The sequence below is a fragment of the Mirounga angustirostris genome, unplaced genomic scaffold (assembly GCF_029215605.1).
Source record: "Mirounga angustirostris isolate CCGP_5_RB_7025 unplaced genomic scaffold, mMirAng1.0.hap1 SCAF_2, whole genome shotgun sequence".
Lineage (NCBI taxonomy): Eukaryota > Metazoa > Chordata > Mammalia > Carnivora > Phocidae > Mirounga > Mirounga angustirostris.
The window spans coordinates 97,779,502-97,801,704 of NW_026991710.1; the positions used below are offsets into that span (position 1 = coordinate 97,779,502).

Genomic DNA, 22,203 nt, shown 5'->3' on the forward strand with positions numbered 1-22,203 from the left:
TGGTCACTTTGTGGTCCTCCATCATGGTCTCCTGGCATTTTATCTTTCTGGCCACCTGCCTCCTTCCCTAGAGTAACACGCAAATTCTTCCCCTTCGTCAGTTGAGGAACTTCGTCCACATTCAGGTTCTCTAGGAGCCTTGCCTTTTTTTCCAAATGGATTATCTAACTATTTCTTAAAACTTTACAGTGCTACTCCTTTGAATGGACTCATGGAGAATGACATGTCCTCTGCCTCATTACACCTGGTGTTATTCCAACTTTTCTTCTTTTCTACAGTGCTCCTTCCCAGCTTGAATGATGGAATCATTGTTTGCTTGGTTTCCATTTGTGATTTTGTAGTCACGTTTCTTAAGCTCTCTTGGTTCCCTTAAATGGCTTTCTTGTTTTCATAATATTTTCGGGACTTCTCAGATTACAAAAACATGAGTGCATTTAATTAGTGTGATTTATTTCTTATTCCAGGCCATTAATTAGAAGGGCCTGGTTAAGTCTAACAACAATGTGTGCAAATCCCCTCAGTAGAATGTCTCTCACTGATTAAATTCAAGAGTGCAGGAATTTTTTATTATACAGTTACACAACTTTTTTCAATGTGCATTGTCTTTTTTTTTCCCCTTTGGTAATTTAGTTGCTAATTATTGATGGGCAACAGCTAAGGATGGATCCTGCTACAGTGATGGATGAAGTACAGAAATTTCTAGGAGTCTCTCCTCATTATAATTACTCTGAAGCTTTAACGTAAGTTTATATTCTAATTAACTTATTGAAGTTTCAGGAAAGAATTGGTTTTTTAAAAATTGTAGTTTGGAGCTACAGCTATCATGTTAGCTGTTCCTTACATACTGATTATTTTCTGATTAGCTTGACATTAACTACTTGGAAACAAACTTTCAACAGTGTGGCAAAGAAATGTCCTAAATCCTCTGTTGATTTCTAACTATGAAATATTTTCCCCTAGAAGGAAAGTAGAGAAGCAAAATAATTATAAATCTTAAAACCAGCAATTAACCACAAAAGAGGCTACTTAAGTCGGTAAGTGCTGAGCCTGTTTAACAGACAATATGAGGAACTCGGTAGAAGCATAAAGAGATGACTAACTAGATGGTTTATGAACTCTCTCCTCCGTCTTTTGTGCAATTTTCAAAAACAATGTCATGCAGCAAAAAATCACCCAATAGGTGACTGAACTGGCAGAGAGAGATGTGCTCTTACACATACTTCCATTTTTTGCTTCTGTGTTTTTACTCACTGTGTTATCTGACCCTGTCACCTCTTCTTCAGGGGGCCAAAGCAATTACAGCTCTGGTTTGGTTTTCTTTTGCTCCTTTTTTTCTGATTTGCTTAGGTAACTGACTCCATCTCAGCCAGGACGAGGATAAGGCAAGAGAAGCGTTAGGATTTAATGAGGCACTAGCTCTCAGGTCCATGCAAATGCCTAAGAGAGAGTGCCTCCTGAAATTTTGCACCCCACGTACCTCTCTTACCTTACCTTAATCCTGACTTTGGACTCCATTTAGCATTTTAAAAAGACCTCCATCTTACTTTGTCCACAATTACGGTTGGCAATCAAATTTCTGAGGGTTGTGTTTGTTCCTATTTCCCATGCCTACAGCAACTGGAAGATACTAAGTTGGATGGGCCATAGACCTGACCCCCACTATAACACTGTCTTTTTTAATTTTAGGGTCATAGACTGAGCCTTAAAGAAACTGAAAGGGGGTGTTATGGAATTCTTCCATTGTATTTCTCATTATAAAACTCACTTCTATAGATCAACTGATTTTCTCTTTTTATTGTACGTTTTATCTTATAGCAAGCTACAAGTTGTGAGAGGCAGGATTCCTTTACCTTTCAACATCCCTTATGACAAAGATTGGCAGAAAAACATCCAATACTACTTATGTCTTGAACAAATCATATGTAGAGACATATGTAAGAAAGACATTTTGGTATGGAGGACAAAGGAACTTGGCTTTTGAGCATCCTTCCCAAGAGCCATTTACTTTGTTGTTACTAGTAACCTTCTGACCTCTGTGTTTTTATACTACGAGTACTATTAGAGCTTTGTAGAGTTTAGTTCAAGTGCTAACACAGACTCTACTCCCCTTAGGTATTTAACTTTCAGCTTGACTTTAAAGAAACCTGAGTGATTTTAGTTTGCAGTTAGAAATTCAAGTCTACTTTCTGCTTCATATCTTTTTAAGTGTCTCTGAGAAAAGAAAGCTCTTATTTTCTAAACAGTTTTCTATTTCAAGTTGGTTTATCTTTGGGTCTTTTTTATAGAGCATATAGCAAAACATTGTATTTCAGAAAAAAGAAGTGAAGTATTCTATAAAGACATAATCTCTTTTTTTATGGAATGGTCCTTGACCTGCATGCTGTGTTATTTGTCCCCTTTGCATCCAGCTCAGCAGCAAGCTTTTTATTCACCTCCACAGTCAAGAAAAGGGAGTGTAAACTTAAGAGAAGTAATATCAAAGGAACATTCTATATACAAAGAACTGTGGATCACTTTGCACCTGGGATGTATCTGGCTAAAACTGCCTGTTATATGATTCTCTAGCCTGGTATGGGGCTCAGTGGGTGAAGCAGCAAGATAAGATATGTGTAGTCTCTGAAACCACAGCTTCTCACCCTGCAGGACTGCCCAAGCTCTCACCCTGCTGATAGAAATAATGTACAGCCATTCAGTTTCTTTTTAGATTTTCTTGTCAATCATCAGTTGGCCTTACACACATCAGCAGTGGAGCTGTTGTAGAATATTTGGAATTTCAGGTCATTGTCTTAGGTCTGAATTGGTGTACCTCCTCCTTCACCAAGCCCTTTACAGGTCCGAACCCTGCCCTGATAATTTAGTTACTCTTGTTAAAGTAACTGTACTGATAAATTTTTTCTGTGGTGCTTTGGACACGTTGAGGATGAGCAGGAGTCAAACAGAATGTATGTTCTCAGGAATGTCATTTATTGCTTCATATTTTTTCTGCTAGTGATAGTGAAGACTATCTCTCTGGTACTTAAAAAGAAATAATTAAAATCCTCTAAGAACGTACTGAACTGCAAACAGATATGAATTCTCAACTAACCACATAAAGCCAGTTTTTTTGCACAGAGAAGAATAAATGAATGAAACTAGGTCTACACAAAGATTTTACTATACAGTCTTGGCATGAAAAAGTACTCCAATTTAAGCACTCTATAAATTGATTATTTTCAATATAAAAACAGTTTCAATTTCAAAACTATTTTCAAGAAAAATGGCAGTAAGTTTCCATTGTTCGAGTATTATTTATTCCTTTCCGCAATTGCTAAAGAAAGTATTCACGACTTCCAAATTTCATGCAGCCATTGGATAGTCTATGATGTCTCAAAAATGACTTAGTACTGTCATCATGAATTTTAAACGACATTTAATATGTAAAAAAAAAATTTCATTTTCTTGGTCAGAGTGATGTGATTACGCAGTATAAGTTTTAAACAATATAAATGGGAACTTCTCATGCAATTAAGGAAATTAGTATTTTACAATTCTTGTTCAATATAACCTTCATGCCTAAATTGTAAATAGGATTGATATACTCACACTATTTTAGCTTTCATGTTATGTGTTACATAGTGTTTTAGGCTGACTGATCATTTGAGAGAAAGCAATAAAAATCATGTACCATGGAATTGTGCTAATTTATATAAACTAATTTATAAAAAATATAAACTTTTTATTTTTCCATGAACATATGCACTCACAATTACACGTAGCCATCAATGACCATGACAACAGGTTTCATATGTAGAAATACTGGTTAAATACCTGAATTTGACATCTTTACTTCCCAGTCAGTTAACCTCTTTCTTAACACAGATGAAACAGGATTGTGTTATATGAATTTTTAATACGAATTTACTATGAAAATTTCAATAAATGGACAATAAGAATTTGAAGGTCAGGGGCTGAATAAAGATTGTGGGTTTGTTTTGTTTTGTTTTGTGGGTGGGGCTCAGTAAGTCATAAAGAATCAAAGCTGCTTCAGAATTCAAGAAGGTCTTCAATTGCGTCTCATCCCCCTTCCCCTAGCAACCAAATTTATATTGCCAAGGAAGTCTTTCCCATCCCGTTGTAGATGAGTTTGAGTAAAAATGTGCCACATTAAAATCTTTTTCAGTAGCAAAAAAAAAAAAAAGTAGCCATAGTAGCTAAAATCTGTTGGTTCCCTGGACGACCCATGAAAGAAGCACCTAGCAATGGTAAGTAGTGAAAAAGACAGTCTGCTCCAATTTCTAATGATTAGCTTGTTTTTAAAAGTGGTTATAACATTTGAAAATCAATATAAATATATATATTCTACATTTATATGTTTACATATATTGCTTCATACCAACACTGTATGTGATAGGTACTATTAGCTCCATTTTTCAGCTAAAAAAAAAAAAAACAAAAACAAAAACCGATACAGAAAAGCTAAGCCAAAAGTCACTTGGCAAATAAATTGAGGAGTCAGGACTAAAACTCAATCAGTCCACTGGACTGTGCTGCCAATCTATTAAGCTCTTTAAGTTGGCACAAGATGTTAGAACCAGAGAAAAACAATATTGTAAATTATGACTAATGAATAGTACACCAATAGGAAGTACTTTATTTAAAAGACTGAAACTTTAAAATGAGCTTTGTAAGTTGTCTCAGGCTTTCTTATAAAAAGAATCCATCTTCAGACACACGATCACTTTGCATCATAAATGTGCAATCATAGTGATATGCAAATTAAAATCACACTGAAATACCACTAGAATGGCTGTAATCCAAAAGACAATACCAAATGTTAGCAAAAATGTGGAGAAACTGGAACCCTCATATATTGCTGATGATAATGTATAATATATGGCCACTTTGGAAAAGCAATTTTGCAGTCTCTTAAAAATTAAACAGAAGCTTACAAATAATTCAACTCCCAAGAGAAACGAAAACCTACATCCAACAAATACTTGTTCACAGAAGCATTATTAGTAATAGCCAGAAACTGATAACCCAATGGTGGGAACCACATGTGATTCCTACTTTGTTGGACTCGACTTCGTTAAGTTTAAATTAGCAGTTTATCATCCCACTGTCTACCCTGTGATTTTTTTTAAGGCTCATGTTTATTCAATGTTCTCTAACATTGTGATTGTATGCTAGTGATACTACTTTTAGAATGCTCTTATGAAGTGAGGAATCAATGTGTTCAAAAGACAAAAAAAAATTTATGAATGAATGAATGCCAAAAACTGGAACTAACCCAAATATCCATCACCTGGTAAATGGCATATCCACCCCAGAAAAAAAAAAAAAAAAATGGGGGAAATTTCCAGAAAAGACAAATTAGAGACTGAAAGTAGATCAGTGCTAGCCTGGGCCTGGAGGTAACAGCAGGGATTGCTTCCAGTGGGCTCTAAGGAATTTGGGGGGATTATGGAAATGTTCTAATACTGGATTGTGGTGATAGTTATACAACTATATAAACTTGCTACAAATCACTTAATTGTATACGATGAGTGTTATAAGTAAATTATACCTTAAAAAACTGTTACAAATAAAATGGGTATCAGCAAAATGGCTCATTAAATCATAAAAGCATGTTTGTAGAGAGGAAACTGATTTAAAAAACAAAAACAAACAAAAAGTAACTTCTGTTTGTTCCATATTAGCAACACCTGAATGATGGTGTTTTGATTTTGAAATTTACCTGCATTGTTTGCAATTCACTATTCTCCCATGGAAATGTTATTTCAATCTAAAGGCATTTTAAACATACTTGAACTTCTAAGTATAATCTGAATATTCCCTAGGATTCACCTGCCAAAATGTCACCAGTTGGATTCTGAATCATTGGAGAATTTCAATTGTCCCTGACTACAAGTCTCTTCCAGTTATTTCTAGACATCCCCAGGTGATATTCTATAGAAATTTAAGAACCAATCCATTCTTTTTTTTTTTTTTTAAGATTGTATATATTTGAGAGAGAGAGAGAGAGGAGAGTGCACAAGTGGGAGGAGGGGCAGAGAGAAAGGGAGAAGCAGACTCCCTGCTGAGCACGGAGCCTGATGTGGTGCTCAATCCCAGGACTCCAGGATCATAACCTGAGCTGAAGACAGACGCTCAACAGACTGAGCCACCCAGGTGCCTCCCCCTTTTTTAAGATTTTATTTATTTGAGTGAGAGAAGAATAAATCCATTCTTGTTTTACTCTAATTCTACAAAGTTCTATTGGATGACTATTATGTGAAAGACTCTGGGATACAATGATGAACAAAGTATCTCTACCTCCAGGAAGGGGTGGGTAACCAGAGGCATAAACAACACAAAAAATTTCCCCCAAAAAGTTCACTTCCTGAAGTCCTTTAAAGGAGGGTCCTAGCCATGACTAGTGCCTACACAAAGGTTTCTTGCTGTACCACCAGATATCAGTGGTACCAAGTTTAATCTTAAGAGGAACACTGATGATATTCTAAACAGATGTAGGGAGATCTTTCTCTGTTTTGTGTCAAGCTTCTTCACTGGAACTCTGAAATATAAATATAAATATAAAATATAAATAAGATGAAGACATATCATGTTGTGTCCTGATCTCACATAGTTGTGTCAGTAATCATGAGAAATAGGCTTTGCATAAGTGGGATGTGAATAATCCTTTAGTGTCTCTAATATCCAAACAAGTATAGAAGCAGAAATCTAGGTTTGCATTCTTTTCATACAGCTATGTTATAAAAGCCACAAGATTAGCTAGCTACATATACCTTCCAAATCACATCCATACATATACACACACATTCAATCACAGTATAATTTTAAATCAGTTTATTGATAGAAAATTCATATATAATAAAATCTACCCATTTTAACTATACAGATTGATGACACAGAACACTTCCATTAACCCAAAAAGTTTCTTCATGCTCCTTTGCAGTCAATCCTTTCCCCTCACTCCTGACCCCCAGCAACCACCCATCTACTTTCTTTCATTTAGCATAGTGCTTTTGACATTCCTCCCTGTTGTTACATCTTTCAGTAATTAGCTCTTTTTTATCATTGAGTAGTACTCCATTTTATGGATATACCACAATTTGTTCATCCTTTCACTAATTGATAGACATAGAGTTGTTTCCATTTGAGGCTACTTACAAATATTTGTGTACAGATATTTGTATGCATATATAAATTCATTTTTCTTGGATATATACCTAAAAATGGGGTTGGTGGGTCAAATATTAATTATATATTTAAATATATAAGAAGCTTTCCAAAATGGCTATAATATTTTTAATTTCTACCAACAAGGTGTAACAGTTCTAATGGTTCCACATCTTTGCCAAAACTTGGTATTGGTCTTTTTAAATTGTTATTCTAGTGAGTGCATAGTGGTATTTCATTTGTGATTTTAATTAGCATTTCCTTAATGATTAATTATGTGAGCAAATTTTTGTTTGTTTACTGGTCATTCGCATATGTTTTTTGATGAAGTACTTGTGCTAATCTTTACCCAATCTCTATTGGTATTGTCATCTTTTTTTGTTGAGTTATATATTCTGAATACAAGTCCTTTATTAGTCCTATGTTTTACAAATACTATTGCTTAATCTATGACTTCTCTTTTCATTTTCTAAAGTATTTTAGAAAAACAAAGGTTTTAAATTTTGAGGTATTCAAAATTATCATTATTCTTCTTTTATCATTCATCCTAAGATATCTTTGCCTAAATCAAGATTACAAAACTTTTCTGTGTTTTTTTCCTTTTTACTTTCAAAATTTTTATAGTTTTACCTCTTAAGTCTAGGTCTATGACTGACTTCAGGTTAATTGTTAAATACAATGTAAGTGTGAATATTCATATTTTCCATAGAGATATCTAATTTTTCCTGTTTAATTTGTTTAAAACACTATTCTTTCCCAACAAATTTATTTGGCACCTGCTTTTGAAAGTCAGTTGATTGTAGATGTGATGGTCTATTTCTGGACTCTATTTTTTTCCATTTATTCATTGGTGCAAATACCACACAGACCTGATTACTGTAGCATTATAGTAAATCTTAAAAGTCTATAGTATAAGATCTCCAACTTTGTTCTCCTTTTTCAAATTGTTTTAGCTTGGCTAGGTCCTTCGCATTTCCATATACATTTTAAAATCCTCTTTTCAATTCCTAAAAATTCCATTGCAGTTTTGATTGGAATCATACCGAATCCATAGATAAATTTGGAGAGAGATGATATTTTCAAAATACTTAGTGTTTTGATCTATAAACATGGTATAGCCCTCTTTGTTTATGTCTTCTACAATTCCTTTTAACAATCAATGCTTTGTAGTTTTCAGTGTCAGATCTTGCACATATTTTATGTTAAAAATTTTTCCCTAGGTATTTCACATTTTTAGGCTAACTTAAATGTGTTATTTTTGGTTGCCAGTTGTTCACTGCTCGTACTATGATTTTAAGAAAAAGTCAGAAACAGTATTCTGAGTAGTGTGGATTTCAAAACAAAAGGAAAAAGTAGCCCCAAGTGATACTTCTTTCTAATGAAGAGGAAAGTATAGCAATAGAATTATCAAATTACAAAAGCAATGTAAAAGAATTATCATTGCTGATTCTTACTTCTGCTTTTATATTCAAGCATGGAAATTACTATTTATTCATAATGAGTGATTATATAAAACATAACCAGAGACCAGTGAAGAAGAAAAGGCATTGTACTTAGAGTAAGGAGGCCTAGATTTAGGTCATGACCTGCATATGGAAAAAATATATAGTCCAAGAGAAATAAACCTTGACAAACATTTCCTGCTTTTTCATTTTTTATTCAACTAACATTCAGTGAACATTCAGAAAGACCAAAAACACTATGCTAAGTGCCATAAAATGGGAAGAATCCTGTACTCCATATCATTAAGGGGTTATAAATGAAAGCTCAAAGGAGAAAGAGTTACATAAAATATTTTGGTAAACTGGGGCACCTGGGTGGCTCAGTCAGTTGAGTGTCTGACTCTTGGTTTTGGCTCAGGTCATGATCTCAGGGTCATGAGATTGGTCCTACATCCAGCTCCATGCTCAGCATTGAGTCTGTTTCAGATTCTCTCCCTCTCCCTCTGACGCTCCCCCCACTCTTTCTCTCTCTCTAAAATAAATAAATGAAATCTTTAAAAAAATGTTTTGGTAAACTACAATGTAAGTTTAGTAAGTTAACTAACTGGAATTAAAATTAAAACTTAAAAAAATAATAAATAATAAATAAAACAACATGAAAGATAAAAAATAAATAAAATATAAATTTAATGTGCTACTATTACTTTGATTATAGTTATGCCATGAAAATCCATATTTATAGGTACTGTGACTTTAATACAGAGCTCATACCAAAATAAGAAAGTGGCTCTGGAAAAATAAGTAAGTGGATTATAGCTGGAGAACCCTAAAATTAATCACTCCATGGCACACCAAAACCCTTTCTCTTCTATTACTCTGTAATTGTATGGGATAAATACTACATACATCCATAGATATGGATGAAACCTGACTTGTCATTTCTAAACCCTACAAAGGAAAAGAACAGACTTGAAATTTATAAAACTTTTTCCTTCCAGATGAAGGAGGTAGGCTTATTAATTTCTATTAATAGGAGACCTTCTGCTGACAATTTTTCTATTAGGAGTCTGGCAAACTCACAAATATGACAGATGGACTAAGAATTCAGAAGTATGCCAAAAGGCTTTATGCAAAGTGACTTAGTCAAAAAATATGCCAATTTCTCTGGTTATAGATTAAGATCCAAAAATATATTCATGGTTTTGGTCATTATACCTTATAAATTGCTTGAAAAATACTTTTTTGTGTTTTGTGTTTTTAATTTTTTTTTTTTTTAGGTTTGATTCTCATAAAGGCTTCTGGTGTCAGTTATTGGAAGAAGGTAAAACAAAATGCCTTGGAAAGAGCAAAGGAAGAAAATACCCTCCAATGGATCCTGATGTAAGTATAAAGCTTATAAATACAAATTAAATAAGCAAACTAATAAGTAATATGTATTTTCTTATAAAAGTGGTTAAAATAAAAATTTAGTCTTTCTAAAAATTACAAGTGACATTTGGATTTCAAATGCATCCAGGTTGCTTATTTGGATTTTTCCAATGATACATTACCTGTCATACAAGAATAAAGGAAAACAACAGAATTTTCTATTTTGAAGCAGAACAAAGAAGGCAACATCTCATTACAAAAAGAATGATACATTCACAGAAAATTTAGCCCTAAAAATGAAACCAAGACAGGAAATACATCAACTGGAAACTGAAAACAGGACCAAAATATTTCTGTTTTTTCCCCCACTAAGTCACGCTATAGTAATAAATGTGGCCTGCATAGTAATATTTCTTTGATAGTTTTCTTTGGATGATTATTAAAATTTACTTTCAGAGCACCATAAAAATAATCCTTACACATTAATAGAAACTCAAGGGCAATTTCCATGGTATTTCAAGAAAGTAATATAAAATATATCATTTTCATTTATGTCAAAGCTATTTCTCTATTATATTTATTATATTTATTAAACTAAAATGTTTAAAAGACACTGTAGAACATATTTCTTAGCATTTTATTTTACTCCTATCAAACACAGACATACTGAGACATAATATTAGATTTTGTAGTAGAGAAAGATAAGGAAAACAAAATTTTTTAGAATATCAGTACTTCCATATTGATACTCCAGCAAGGTTACTGTGTAATATATTCCAAGGATTTTTTAACTCACACTTCTGACACCAAATGTGTGGCATTTCATACCAACCAATCATGCAAATTTCTGCAGATACCAACTAGGTGCCCTACAATTTAACTCAATTGTGACACTAACTAAGACCCCACAGGTAAAGGGCTTACTACCACAAGAATGCCCTCCCTTCAGACTCCAATAGCAAGTAGCAGGTTCCCAAGTTACTCACTTCTGTCCCAAGTGGCTACAAATCAAGTGTTCTCATGACCCCTTCCTCAGGTTTAAAATTTGCTATTACAGGGGCGCCTGGTGGCTCAGTCGTTAAGCATCTGCCTTCGGCTCAGGTCATGATCCCAGGGTCCTGGGATCAAGTCCTACATCGGGCTCCCTGCTCAGCGGGAGACTGCTTCTCCCTCTCCCACTCCCCCTGCTTGTGTTCCTGCTCTCATTGTCTCTGTCTCTGTCAAATAAATAAATAAATAAATAAATAAAATCTAAAAAAAAAAAAAATTTGCTATTACAGTTCAGAGAACCCAGGTAAACACTTTACTTTCTATTATCATGAAGGATACAAATGAATAGCCAGGGGAAGAGGCACACAGAACAAGGTCCAGAAGGGTGCTAAACCACAGGAGCTTCGTCTCTGTTGAGTTTGTGGTGTATCACCCTTCCAGCACATGGATGCATTTACAGACCCTGATATTCTCCAGAGTCTTCATTTAGGGCTTTTACAGGGGTTCCTTTTAGGTATGCATGATTGATTAAATCACTGGCCATTAGTCATCATCTCAATCCCCAGTCCCTTTTTCCTTCTTTGGAGGTCAGAGGGTCGGGCTGAGAGTTCTCAACCTCTAATCTTACGTTTTGTTCCTCTAGCAACTAGCCCCCATCTGACACTATCTATGGTCCCACCAAGAGTCACCTCATTAGCATAAATTCAGGTATGGCTGAACTTGTTATGAATAACAAAACACACTCCTTTCACCCCTATCACTCAGGGAATTGCAAGGATTTTAGGAGCTCTGGGCCAGGAACCCGAAATGAAAACCAAATATATATATTTCTTATTATATCACAATATCATGTATATACTGGGTTTATTTGAGGGTGTAGAGTGGTTGCTTTCATGCAAATAGTGACCAGAGAGAAGGCAAGAGTAGAGGAGCCTTCTTAGAGACAACGGACACACCACTGTGAGAATAAATGAGAGGAGGTGGTACTGCCACAACGTGGCTCCCTTCTCCCCTTATTACAGAAAAATGCCAGCACCCAACTGTCACCAAAACATCATAGAATGCATTTAACCCAGGTAAATTAAGAAAGCTGTTGGCCTGCTTCTACTTTTACTTTGTTTGTGAAAATATAGTGTGGAAAAAGAATAAAAACTGACATTCTAAATTAACACCATTAAATCTAATATCTCTCCAAATCAAAAGCATGTAATAGATTCTTTAGTTTAATAAAAGGCCAATATACAACCTGATATTGAATGTATTATATGATTCCTTCTTTTTATATTTTTATATTATAAAAGTATATATTATTATCTCCTCTTATTACATTATTTTACATGTGTTTGTATGAAGTAGTCAGATTACACTGATATACATTAGCATATATCCTATCTGTGATTTTACCATCTAAAATATTCCCCCTTCTGAATGATGGTCAGATAACAATGTGTGTTCAATAAATCCTGCATACCACAAAGTTCTGTTCTAATAACTTTTGGCCTGAACATATTAGACTCTAAAATAGAACACATTATACATTGCAAATCTCATTTCATTTGTCTTGCCATAATGAGGGAGCAAAGCAACAAGAGGAAAGGGTACTTGAGTAAGGGGACATAATTACGGGGACACACATACCATAATAGGGCACAGGACAAGGGTTAGTCTACAGAGGTGCATTGACACAGGCAGCCAGGTATGAAAATAATGCCCCAAAGGCCAGTAAGTTGAGGCCAGTATCAGGAGGTTCAGTTCAGACACCAAAGGGATGGACAGTAGAAGTGGATCCCAGGAGGTTCAATTCTAGACTTGGATGTTGGACAATTACTTGCCAGATGGAAATATTAGAGAGCAAGCGGGCAAGAACTGGGTAGCCCCAGGCTGCTGCTATTCCAAGCAGGACTTGAGTCATAAAGAGAAACAGTACAAAGTGAGCCATTAAGAGAGAACAAAATGGGGAAGTTCAGAAACTCAGAGACAAGGACCTAAGGCTCCTTCCTAGATTCCAGGTCTGGCTGGCAGCAAAGGAGGCACAAAATTATCAGGCTCCCAGATATAGTATCTGGGAAATAAAATTTATCTCTACTGTTTTCTTTTGCCTGAGTATGCGAGCTCGGCCTGTCCGTGGCTTTAGAGCTAATGACTGAGGAAGACCAAAGACAGAAATGAAACAGACAGCCACAAATCACACAATGGTTTGGATTCTCCCTTGATCCCATTAATGGTTAGAAGATAGCACAAATATTCTATTGAATTCCAGTGATCATGATTCCTACAAAAGTCACTGTTACATCGAAATTATCAATACAAAATGAGACTTTCTTCTATGGTGTTTAAAATCGAGTACCAGATATGACATTTTAAAAGAATAGCACAAGGAATTAAATAAACACTGTTTAAAGGTTTGACTCTGCCGAAAATCTCAGAGTAGTACAAAGCCTGGAGGTACAGACACAGATGCAGAAATCCCCCCTTTACAACATTCCTAACAATGGTCATCCGACCTATATATGAATGCCACTAAATGCCATCTCACAGCACAGCCCTTTCCAGTTTTGACAGTTTCAATTATTAAAATCTTTTAGATGGTAAAATCACAGATAGGATACATGCTAAGAGGAATCTACCTCCCTCTAAGTCAAGATAGTTTACAAGGCATTATTTTCCTTCCTTGGGTCAAATCATACAAATATAGCAGGTTAGAGATTAACCCAGTTTACCTACTACATTTTCAAGCCTGCCACAATACTGTTTTTAGCAGTATGCCTTTGTATGCCTTAAAACATCTCTTCAGAAAGTGTTACGTACCTTCCAAATCTAAATGTAAATTAATGATGACCAAGGAGTATTTTATATTGTAGAAGTACCCAACTAACGTTCTCTAAAGCAAAGATGATTTTAATAAGAGCATCATATTAGACCCAACAAGTTGTCACAGCTATTTTTCTAGCAACTCAATCAAGTTATCTTAACATTTAATTCTGCACAATCAAGAAAATCACATGCTTAATACAAAACCTCTTTCCCTAGTAAAAACAGTGTATGCAGGTAGAGCGTCTATTTTGAAGAAGAGAGTCGCTGTGCTTGTGTTGTGCTAAATAAATAGCCCAGGTGCTTAGTATAAATCTCAGGTATCGTACACTTAAACATCACCACAGTATATGAAGTATACTTTAATCAACAAAGTGAAATGTCCTTTTGTGTCCCACCTCAGAGCAGAGCATTTCTGTCAAGCTACTACCGAGATCACAACGTGGAACTGTCCAAACTGCTACACAGACTGGGGCAGCCTCTGCCATCCTGGCTGAGACAGGAGCTGCAGAAAGTGAGATAGCACTGAGAAAACTTCTTGAGAGCCCATCTGCCATGTAACATTCACCTTTCCCAAAGCTTCCAGAAGCTACCAAAAGGCTGTTTAAAAATATACCTCTTCAAATGAGAAAAAAAGAACAAAGTTCCTTCCATGTGCTGGCATGTGGATGATTAGAAAAACAAAAACAAAAACAAAAACAAAAAAAAGAAAGAAAAAAAAGAAAACACACCTGTTACAAACCTTGAGGCCTATGGCCTTTCTCTTAATCCGTATCTGAGCCTGTGGGATTATTGTAGACTACCGTGCACTCATGTGGAAGTCAACTGCAACCAATATAGGTATCAGACGCAAATGCAGAATTGTTCCATTTCATAGTAATATTTACACTTTTATATATCAACTAAGATTGTGTCTCTGTAGATTTTTAGACCACTGTTTGCCTGTAAAATGTTTTCTTATTCTTTGATTCTATAAAGTGTCCTATAAAACAAGAAGCAAAATAAACATCACAATGTAGCATAAAATGCCAAAGGCATAATACCCATGAAAAATGCTTGCCAAGATATAAATCCACTGAATATTTAAAAAGAATTGTAAATTACAATTTGTGCTAGATCAGAGAGTGGAAAAGTCATATATGAGGTTTATCTGCATCAAAATAAAAAGGTAAGTGCTATAGCAAAGAAAAAAGTGATTTTTCATACACATACTCTAGTGCATTTATGTAAAAATTACTAACTTCTCTGTCGTAATGTAATTGTTGTGCTGAGATATGTTGTAAAGCCATCAAAAGGTATATGGAAACACGCTGAGTATACTAAAACAGTAAATAGTAAAGTGTACTCATGAAATCCTCTAAAAGGGAGAAATTGTAGGGGTCTGAAGATATACCATTGACAATTTATATCCTTTTTGTGAGCTACAAATCTACTCCAACAGTCCTCACTGGTTCTACAGAAACACTCGCTTAGAATGTGAGGTATGTGTCATCTCCAGAAACATACTGACTTTTAAAAGTAAATAACTTTTTTTAAAATCTTCTCCAGAACAAGACCTATTAAATGAAAACTAAGCACAGTGTCTCTAGATGATGTTGTTATTCATATTTAAATTACAGAAAAACTACATTTTCCCAGATAGTTCAAAATGAAATTGTGTAATGTAGAGATTTATAACAAAAAACAAATTGATATATGATTTTTAATCTCATATTTCCCATGATACTTTTAATATAAGGCAGAAGAAAATAAGTCAGGGCCGCGTCCCATTTTTTTTAGAATATTTTGTATATTCTCTTATGGAAGACAATAAAACATAGTTAAGTATAAGGATTATCTACCAAATTAAATGGAGGAAGTACAAAGATGAGCCAGATATGATTCCTTAACTTAAATTTTAATTGATCATATGATTAATAAAGTATTCAAAAAAGAATCATACTATTGTCCTATGCTTACATTTACTTAATTTTTAAATTCACTGTACACATAAAAAATTAAGTAGTAAATTCCCTGCTATGATTACATAAGCCATTATAAAATGTTATCAAAAGTATGATCAGGAAAAAAAAATATGCAAGGAAAAGCTACTGCCCAAATATTTTCTTTGCCATTATAATGTGTGAAACTAAACTCTATCAACCATTCACTAATTAGAAAACAAATTTTGAGATCCTTCCATTACTATAAATTTTTTAAATCACATTATAATTATTAAATTTTTTTTAAAGTTTTATGCACCCAAATGATACAATGTTTTAAACAAACAAGCTAATAGCCAAAAGAACTGGAGAAAGAACAAGTTTTTAAGACCCCTACTGTAAAAGCAAAATCAAAGTCATTTGGACAAATATGGTGAACTCAATCTTCATGCTTACTGCTGCCTTTTTTAAAGCAGCACTTTCCCAGCATGGTAGGAAAATGAATGTAGTCTTTCATCTCCACTAATTTAAGAAAATTGGCTTAAGAGGGGCACACATAGTGAGAGTAAGCCCCAGCAGTTACATACAGTGTCATGTTTTTATTTTGACAACATTTCTACTGATAAAAAAAGAAAAAAAAAACTGATACATTTGTGTTTTAATGATGAGATGTGCATTTAAATTTCTAAACAAAGCTGCTCATGGCATAATTTTGTCTAGGTAAACTGAGTCAAGTGAACAGCCTACCCTCTAAGATAAATGTTAAAAGATATACTGGATGCTTGTATAATGAAAGAAAAAGGAAAAGACCATACCAAAATTTACTCATTCACAGGATAGGCATTATGCTATCTATAGTAGCAGACCTTTGAAAGGATTTTTGACCACTCAATGTATCTTGGAGGCAACATCAAATTCTAGAGGACATACATACTTTCTACATTATATACTCCAGCTGGTTATTAAGATAGTCTAAAAGTAACATAATTGCTTATGAGAAAAGAATGAGAGCTAATGTGACTTAAAACTAGCTTTGTATAGAATTCCTTTTTCATTGCTTAAAATTGGAACTTCCTCAGGAAGAAATGAAATGGTTATTTCAATGTTTATAGCTATGATATTCTTGTCATTCACATTGAATGAAAATTACTGGAAACATTTTTTTCTCTGAGTTTTTTAAAATAAAAAACCTAAATATAATTCTGATAGTAGCATGGTACCTCATATGTACAACAATAAACTGTGATAAGAAAATGAAGAGTTTGGGCCTGGTGATTTTAGGTAATAAGTAGGTATTTGCTTGTTTGTGTTTGCCTGAGACAGAGTGGGAGGTGGCCATAGAACACAGATACCACTAATATAATTAAAAAATGGAGAGATGCATGGAAATCTTCCAATTAGGAAATAGATAACTTTATTTTTAATAATATAACCCTTCACGGATCCTTCTAATCAATATTAGCAATTTTTTTTTAGTTCTAATAGATATGAAGCAACTCCCAGGGTCACTGTGGGATCCTAGAGTAAGAGAATAAGAGAAACACTCAGCTGTTACTTAACAAACTTGAGAACCTGAATGATTACAGCATTTCTTACTTCCAGTACTCTGCTCTGCTTCCCACAAATGGGCTCCTTTCTTTAGAGCTGTAATAGGTGTTAGCTAATCTCTCTTTTATTAAAAATCTATCAAAACAATCTCTGCCAAAACAAACAAACAGACAAACAGACGTGGGGGGAGTCAGCCATTTATCCACATCTTCCACGAACTTTTTTTCTCTATTCCAGCCTCTTTCTTTTCTAGAAATCAGATTTTCTCATGTTGCAATGCTGCCCTGCCACCCCCACCTACATGCGCTGTTTGATTTCCCCATAGGTTTGTCTCCCACGCACACAGTGCTCTAGTATGGAATACATCGGACGACTCATTTTCTCTCTAAATACGTCATCCTATATTCCATCTACTCCAGGACCAACTGGTGACAGTTAATAAACCAACCGCATCAACATTAGTGGCTTATATTGACTTAAAATATTATATTTTCCAGAGATATCAGTACTGCAATTTCCAAGAGATACGTTTTAACCCAAAGTCTCTAATGGGGAGGCACTGAACTGCTCATACATTTGGTATGGAGGAATTTCTCTAATTTCAAATTACACTCTATCACTGAATTCTATTCTGCCAAAGCTGACTCTGCTTGGTTACCACCTACAACATAGCTGCTGCCTTCTTCCTGCCCATCCCACCCCAATCACACATACCACCATCCCCAAATAGTTGGCAGTCATGGAAAGAGCAATGAATACTTGCAGTGGATAATCCTTGGGAAATTATTTGTGTTGGCTAGAAATGTCTACCTTCTCTTCACTTACTTTACCTAAGAGCAGACTAAATTTATAGCCAAGACAGTGTGACATTTATTCCATTCCCAAGAAAACCTAGACTCTACTTTGAGTATGCCACTCACCTGTGGCCAAGGGTACCTAACAGAGTTTGGGGGCCACGTCCCACCACCCAGTGCTACTACTAGTTGTTGCCATTTATTGTCCTCAGTAAATTGTCTATGCGTTCTCTATACATTCACTGCTCTCAACAAATGTCACAATTTATTCACTTATTCATTATATAAAATTTATTTTTTAACCTCCCCTTGTACCTTCTTCCATTAATCCTATATCAATCTTAATCTGTGAGTTTCTATAATTTCTCAGCCTATGCCCAAAAGTTATAAATACAAAGACCAGTAAATCATTAAAATTGGAACCTGCTATATTTTCACCATCTCCTTTGGAGCATCTCAGAGAAAGGAATCATGACTAGTGTCAATAAGTATTTAAGAAAGACATTTACTTGCCAGATTTAGGCAAATATTTTGCCTAGCAATCCCTTTCAAGGAAGTAAAAGCAAATTTCACAAATTTATTACCCGCAGCATAAAGTCTCCAAGATATTGTTGGGAAGAATGTATTTACCCATATTTTATCATACAGAAAACTGAATTAAACTTAATGAAATGTGAAACATTTCCAAAGCACACAGGATCTGTGACAAACCTTACATAAAACTGTCTACGTCAAGCTGCTTCTTGGTTGTGAGGGAATAAATTAAGTACAGGAAATGCCTGCTGTCTACATATCTGATGCCAAAATGCTCTATTTTGAATCAATAACTAAAATGGAAACCAGATCTTGCTCTTAAATATTATGCAAAATTTATACAGTTGGACCAGAGAAGATTGGTCTTCCTTTCTCTATTTGGTAAATAATATTCTGAATCTGATTTTTTTTTTTAAGTTTCAACCACTTTAAACAGAAATACAAGCTCAAAATGTTATATACTCCTAGGGTTCTAATGTATCTTTTCAGAATTTGTGAAATTTATGTCCTTCAAAGCAAACACAACTTTTATTTTTTATTTTATTTTTACCTTAATTAAAATCTGTTTTACTGATAAAAAATCCTAACCATCATCTAAACTTTCAGCAGGTCATAATCACTGATCACAGATCACCATAACAAGTTTAATAATTATGAAAACAATCACAACTTTTTTTTTTTTTTTTTTTTTTTTAAGATTTTATTTATTTATTTATTTGAGACAGAGAGAATGAGAGAGAGAGAGCACATGAGAGAAGGGAGGGTCAGAGGCAGAAGCAGGCTCCCTGCCGAGCAGGGAGCCCGATGCGGGACTCGATCCAGGGACTCCAGGATCATGACCTGAGCCGAAGGCAGTCGCTTAACCAACTGAGCCACCCAGGCGCCCAACAATCACAACTTTTAAGGCCCACAAAACCTACTATCAGAAAATAAAGTCTATTTCACATACAAATAAATATGTTCACAAACTTTTAAGCAGTTAAAGACTATAATTTTAAAAATAACAAAAAGCTATGAAAATATAATATTGAGAAATTTTCATTCCCATCTAGGATCAACTTGATAAAACCATATTGTTCCTACCCCCAATTTATTATAGGGATGTCCTCAGTACAGCTAGAGCAGCAATGAGGATAGATCCAGACTGTAGTCCAATATCTATTCTTAACTAAATATCATTGGATAGGTCACTTTTCCGTTTTGGGCCTCAATTTCTCCATCTGTTAATGGAAGAAGTCAAATGTGACCACTATAAACCCATTTTCTCCTTGCTTTATTATCAGTTATTGTTAACATTTGACTCTCCCTGTCTCTCACGTATTCTGCCACCAGGCAGGAGCCATGAATTATCTAGGTGGTCAAGCTGCAAGCAGCAACTGGGCCTAAATAGCTCAACCTGTCACTCCTCACTTCTCTTGGGAGAACATTCTGGTTTGCTTGCGACCTGTAGTAAGTTCAGCAGAAATCTATGTTTAAGTATATTATTTAAAGCCGCAAACATAACAAAAAGAGCTTAGAAACAAAAATAAAAATATGAATATATGCTCAAAAATTAGGAGGATGAACAAGAGTATAAATGAGAAGGGGGCGCCTGGGTGGCCCAGTCAGTTACGTGTCTGCCCTCAGCTCAGGTCATGAGTCCAGGGTCCTGGCATCGAGCCCCACATCCCCACTCAGCAGGGAGTTTGCTTCTCCCTCTTCCTCTGCCCTTTCCCCCACTCACATGCTCTATCTCTCTCTCAAATAAGGAAATAAAATCTTTAAAAAAAAAAAAAAGTATAAATGAGAAGAATAACATAAATGAGCTAAATGTCTGATCCTTCAGTGGGAAGCCAACAGATATTGCTTAAAGTTGACACACAAAGAAATTAAGGTAAAAGATAATCAGAATTATGGAGATAATCAACACAACTTGAACAGAGAAGGTAAAATAATAATAAATGGGACTAGACTGTGGGACAAGGGAGAAATATTTGAATTTTTATTTCCAAGTATCTGTACTATTTTTATCACAACAGCAATAATCTATCGTTTAAAAAAAAAAAAAAGCCTAAATATTCAGGACCAACAGTGGCCAGTTTGGTGGGAAGAGCACAGAGGAAGAGATCTAAGCAGCAGCTGACTTCAGCACATCAGATACTGGATATTATCCAGATTAAATAATAGGTAAGACCTCTGTCTTGATGCATAGCCTTACTTAGTACATTAGTCCAGTGGTTATGAAAGTATAGTCTTGGACCTCTAGCCAAACCAAGTCCCCTTCAGGGGGTCTACAGGGTCAAAATATTTTTATAATTATACTAATTTATTATATTCCTGTCATTTTATTGATTTTCTCCCAATTTTGCAATAGCAATAATGGATAAAACTGCTGGTGCTTTAACATAAATCAAGGTAGTGACATCAATCTGTACTAGTAGTCATTATATTCTTCACCATCACACACACACTCATTAAAATAAAAAAGTCAGCTGCACTTAAGAATGCCCTTGATGAAGCAGTAAGAATTATTAATATATTATTAAATTTCAACCTTGAGTACCTGTCTTCTTAATACTCGCTGTGACAAAACGTGAAGACCCATAAACAGAAGTGCCTAGAGCACTTCTGCCACATACTGAAGTAGATAGTTATCTCAGGCAAAAGCACTTGAGCAACTGAGTTGCAAATTGAACTAGTTATTTTGGGTTTTTTCTTATTTTTTTCAATATATCTAAACTAAAAGAAAACTAGCTACTTCATTTGTGGAGCATCATTTTTACTTGAAAAAATGACTGACAGAGAACTATGGTTATATAGACTTCAGTAATTGGCAAAGATTTTTTTTGAAAATGAACAAAGTGAGCCTGTCACTTCAAGAAAAACAATTAGCTGTATTTATTGCCAATGATAAAATTTGAGCTTTCAAGTGAAAATTAAAAGTTTGTAGAACTTGTATCTGCTACTAAGAAGTTAACAGCAGACTAATATTTAAATACTTTTTGTGAAGAGATTGATGGTGATATTAACAAATATTATTTTCTAATATTATATAATGAAATGCATTAACATTTGGAAGATCTGCATGACTCAGTGAACCAGTATTTTCCAAATGACCTATGCATGAGGTTACAGACTCATTATACATGGTACATCATTATAATAGTAAAAGTTCAATTCTTGGGACAAGACAAACTAATAGTTTTAAATGTAGCAGAATGTGAAAAGTTTATTGAGCTAGTTTCAAATTCTACATTACAAATACCTTTTAAGAAAATGTCACTTCTCAAGTTTTAGTGTAGTATCAAAGAAAAATACCCACAATGATCTGAAAAGGCTATAAATACACAGTTCCCTTTCCCAAAGACATATTTGTGTGGGATCAGATTTTCTTCATCTACTTCAACAAAAACAACATATCAAAATAGATTGAATGCAAAAATAAATATCAGCACCCCACTGTCTTCTATTAAGCCAAACATTAAAGAGATTTGCAAAAATGTAACACAACACCACTTACTATTCTTTTTTTCTTTTGGGAAACAGTTATTTTTCATTAAAACTATGATCTTATTATAGGTTTGCTCTTGTTACTTTTAAATTAATTAATACTTTTTAATTCCTCAATTTAAATCTCTAATGAAATAAATATTG

At 34.5% G+C, this 22,203-nt stretch overlaps 1 protein-coding gene and 1 long non-coding RNA gene across 6 annotated transcripts in view; one reads left to right on the forward strand and one right to left on the reverse strand.

The window, feature by feature from the left end:
* The window catches only part of LOC123848295 (bifunctional heparan sulfate N-deacetylase/N-sulfotransferase 3), a 176,962-nt gene extending 160,007 nt beyond the window's left edge, over window positions 1-16,955 (forward strand). For all 3 annotated transcript variants that reach the window (XM_045880526.3, XM_045880528.3, XM_045880527.2), the window contains 3 exons: window positions 631-740; window positions 9,881-9,983; window positions 14,176-16,955. In XM_045880526.3, the coding sequence (XP_045736482.1) occupies window positions 631-740; window positions 9,881-9,983; window positions 14,176-14,295 (333 nt within the window). In that variant the 3' untranslated portion in view covers window positions 14,296-16,955. The remainder of the gene's footprint in view (window positions 1-630; window positions 741-9,880; window positions 9,984-14,175) is intronic.
* The window catches only part of LOC123848297 (uncharacterized), an 844,895-nt gene that overhangs the window by 802,828 nt on the left and 19,864 nt on the right, over window positions 1-22,203 (reverse strand). The window lies entirely within an intron of this gene.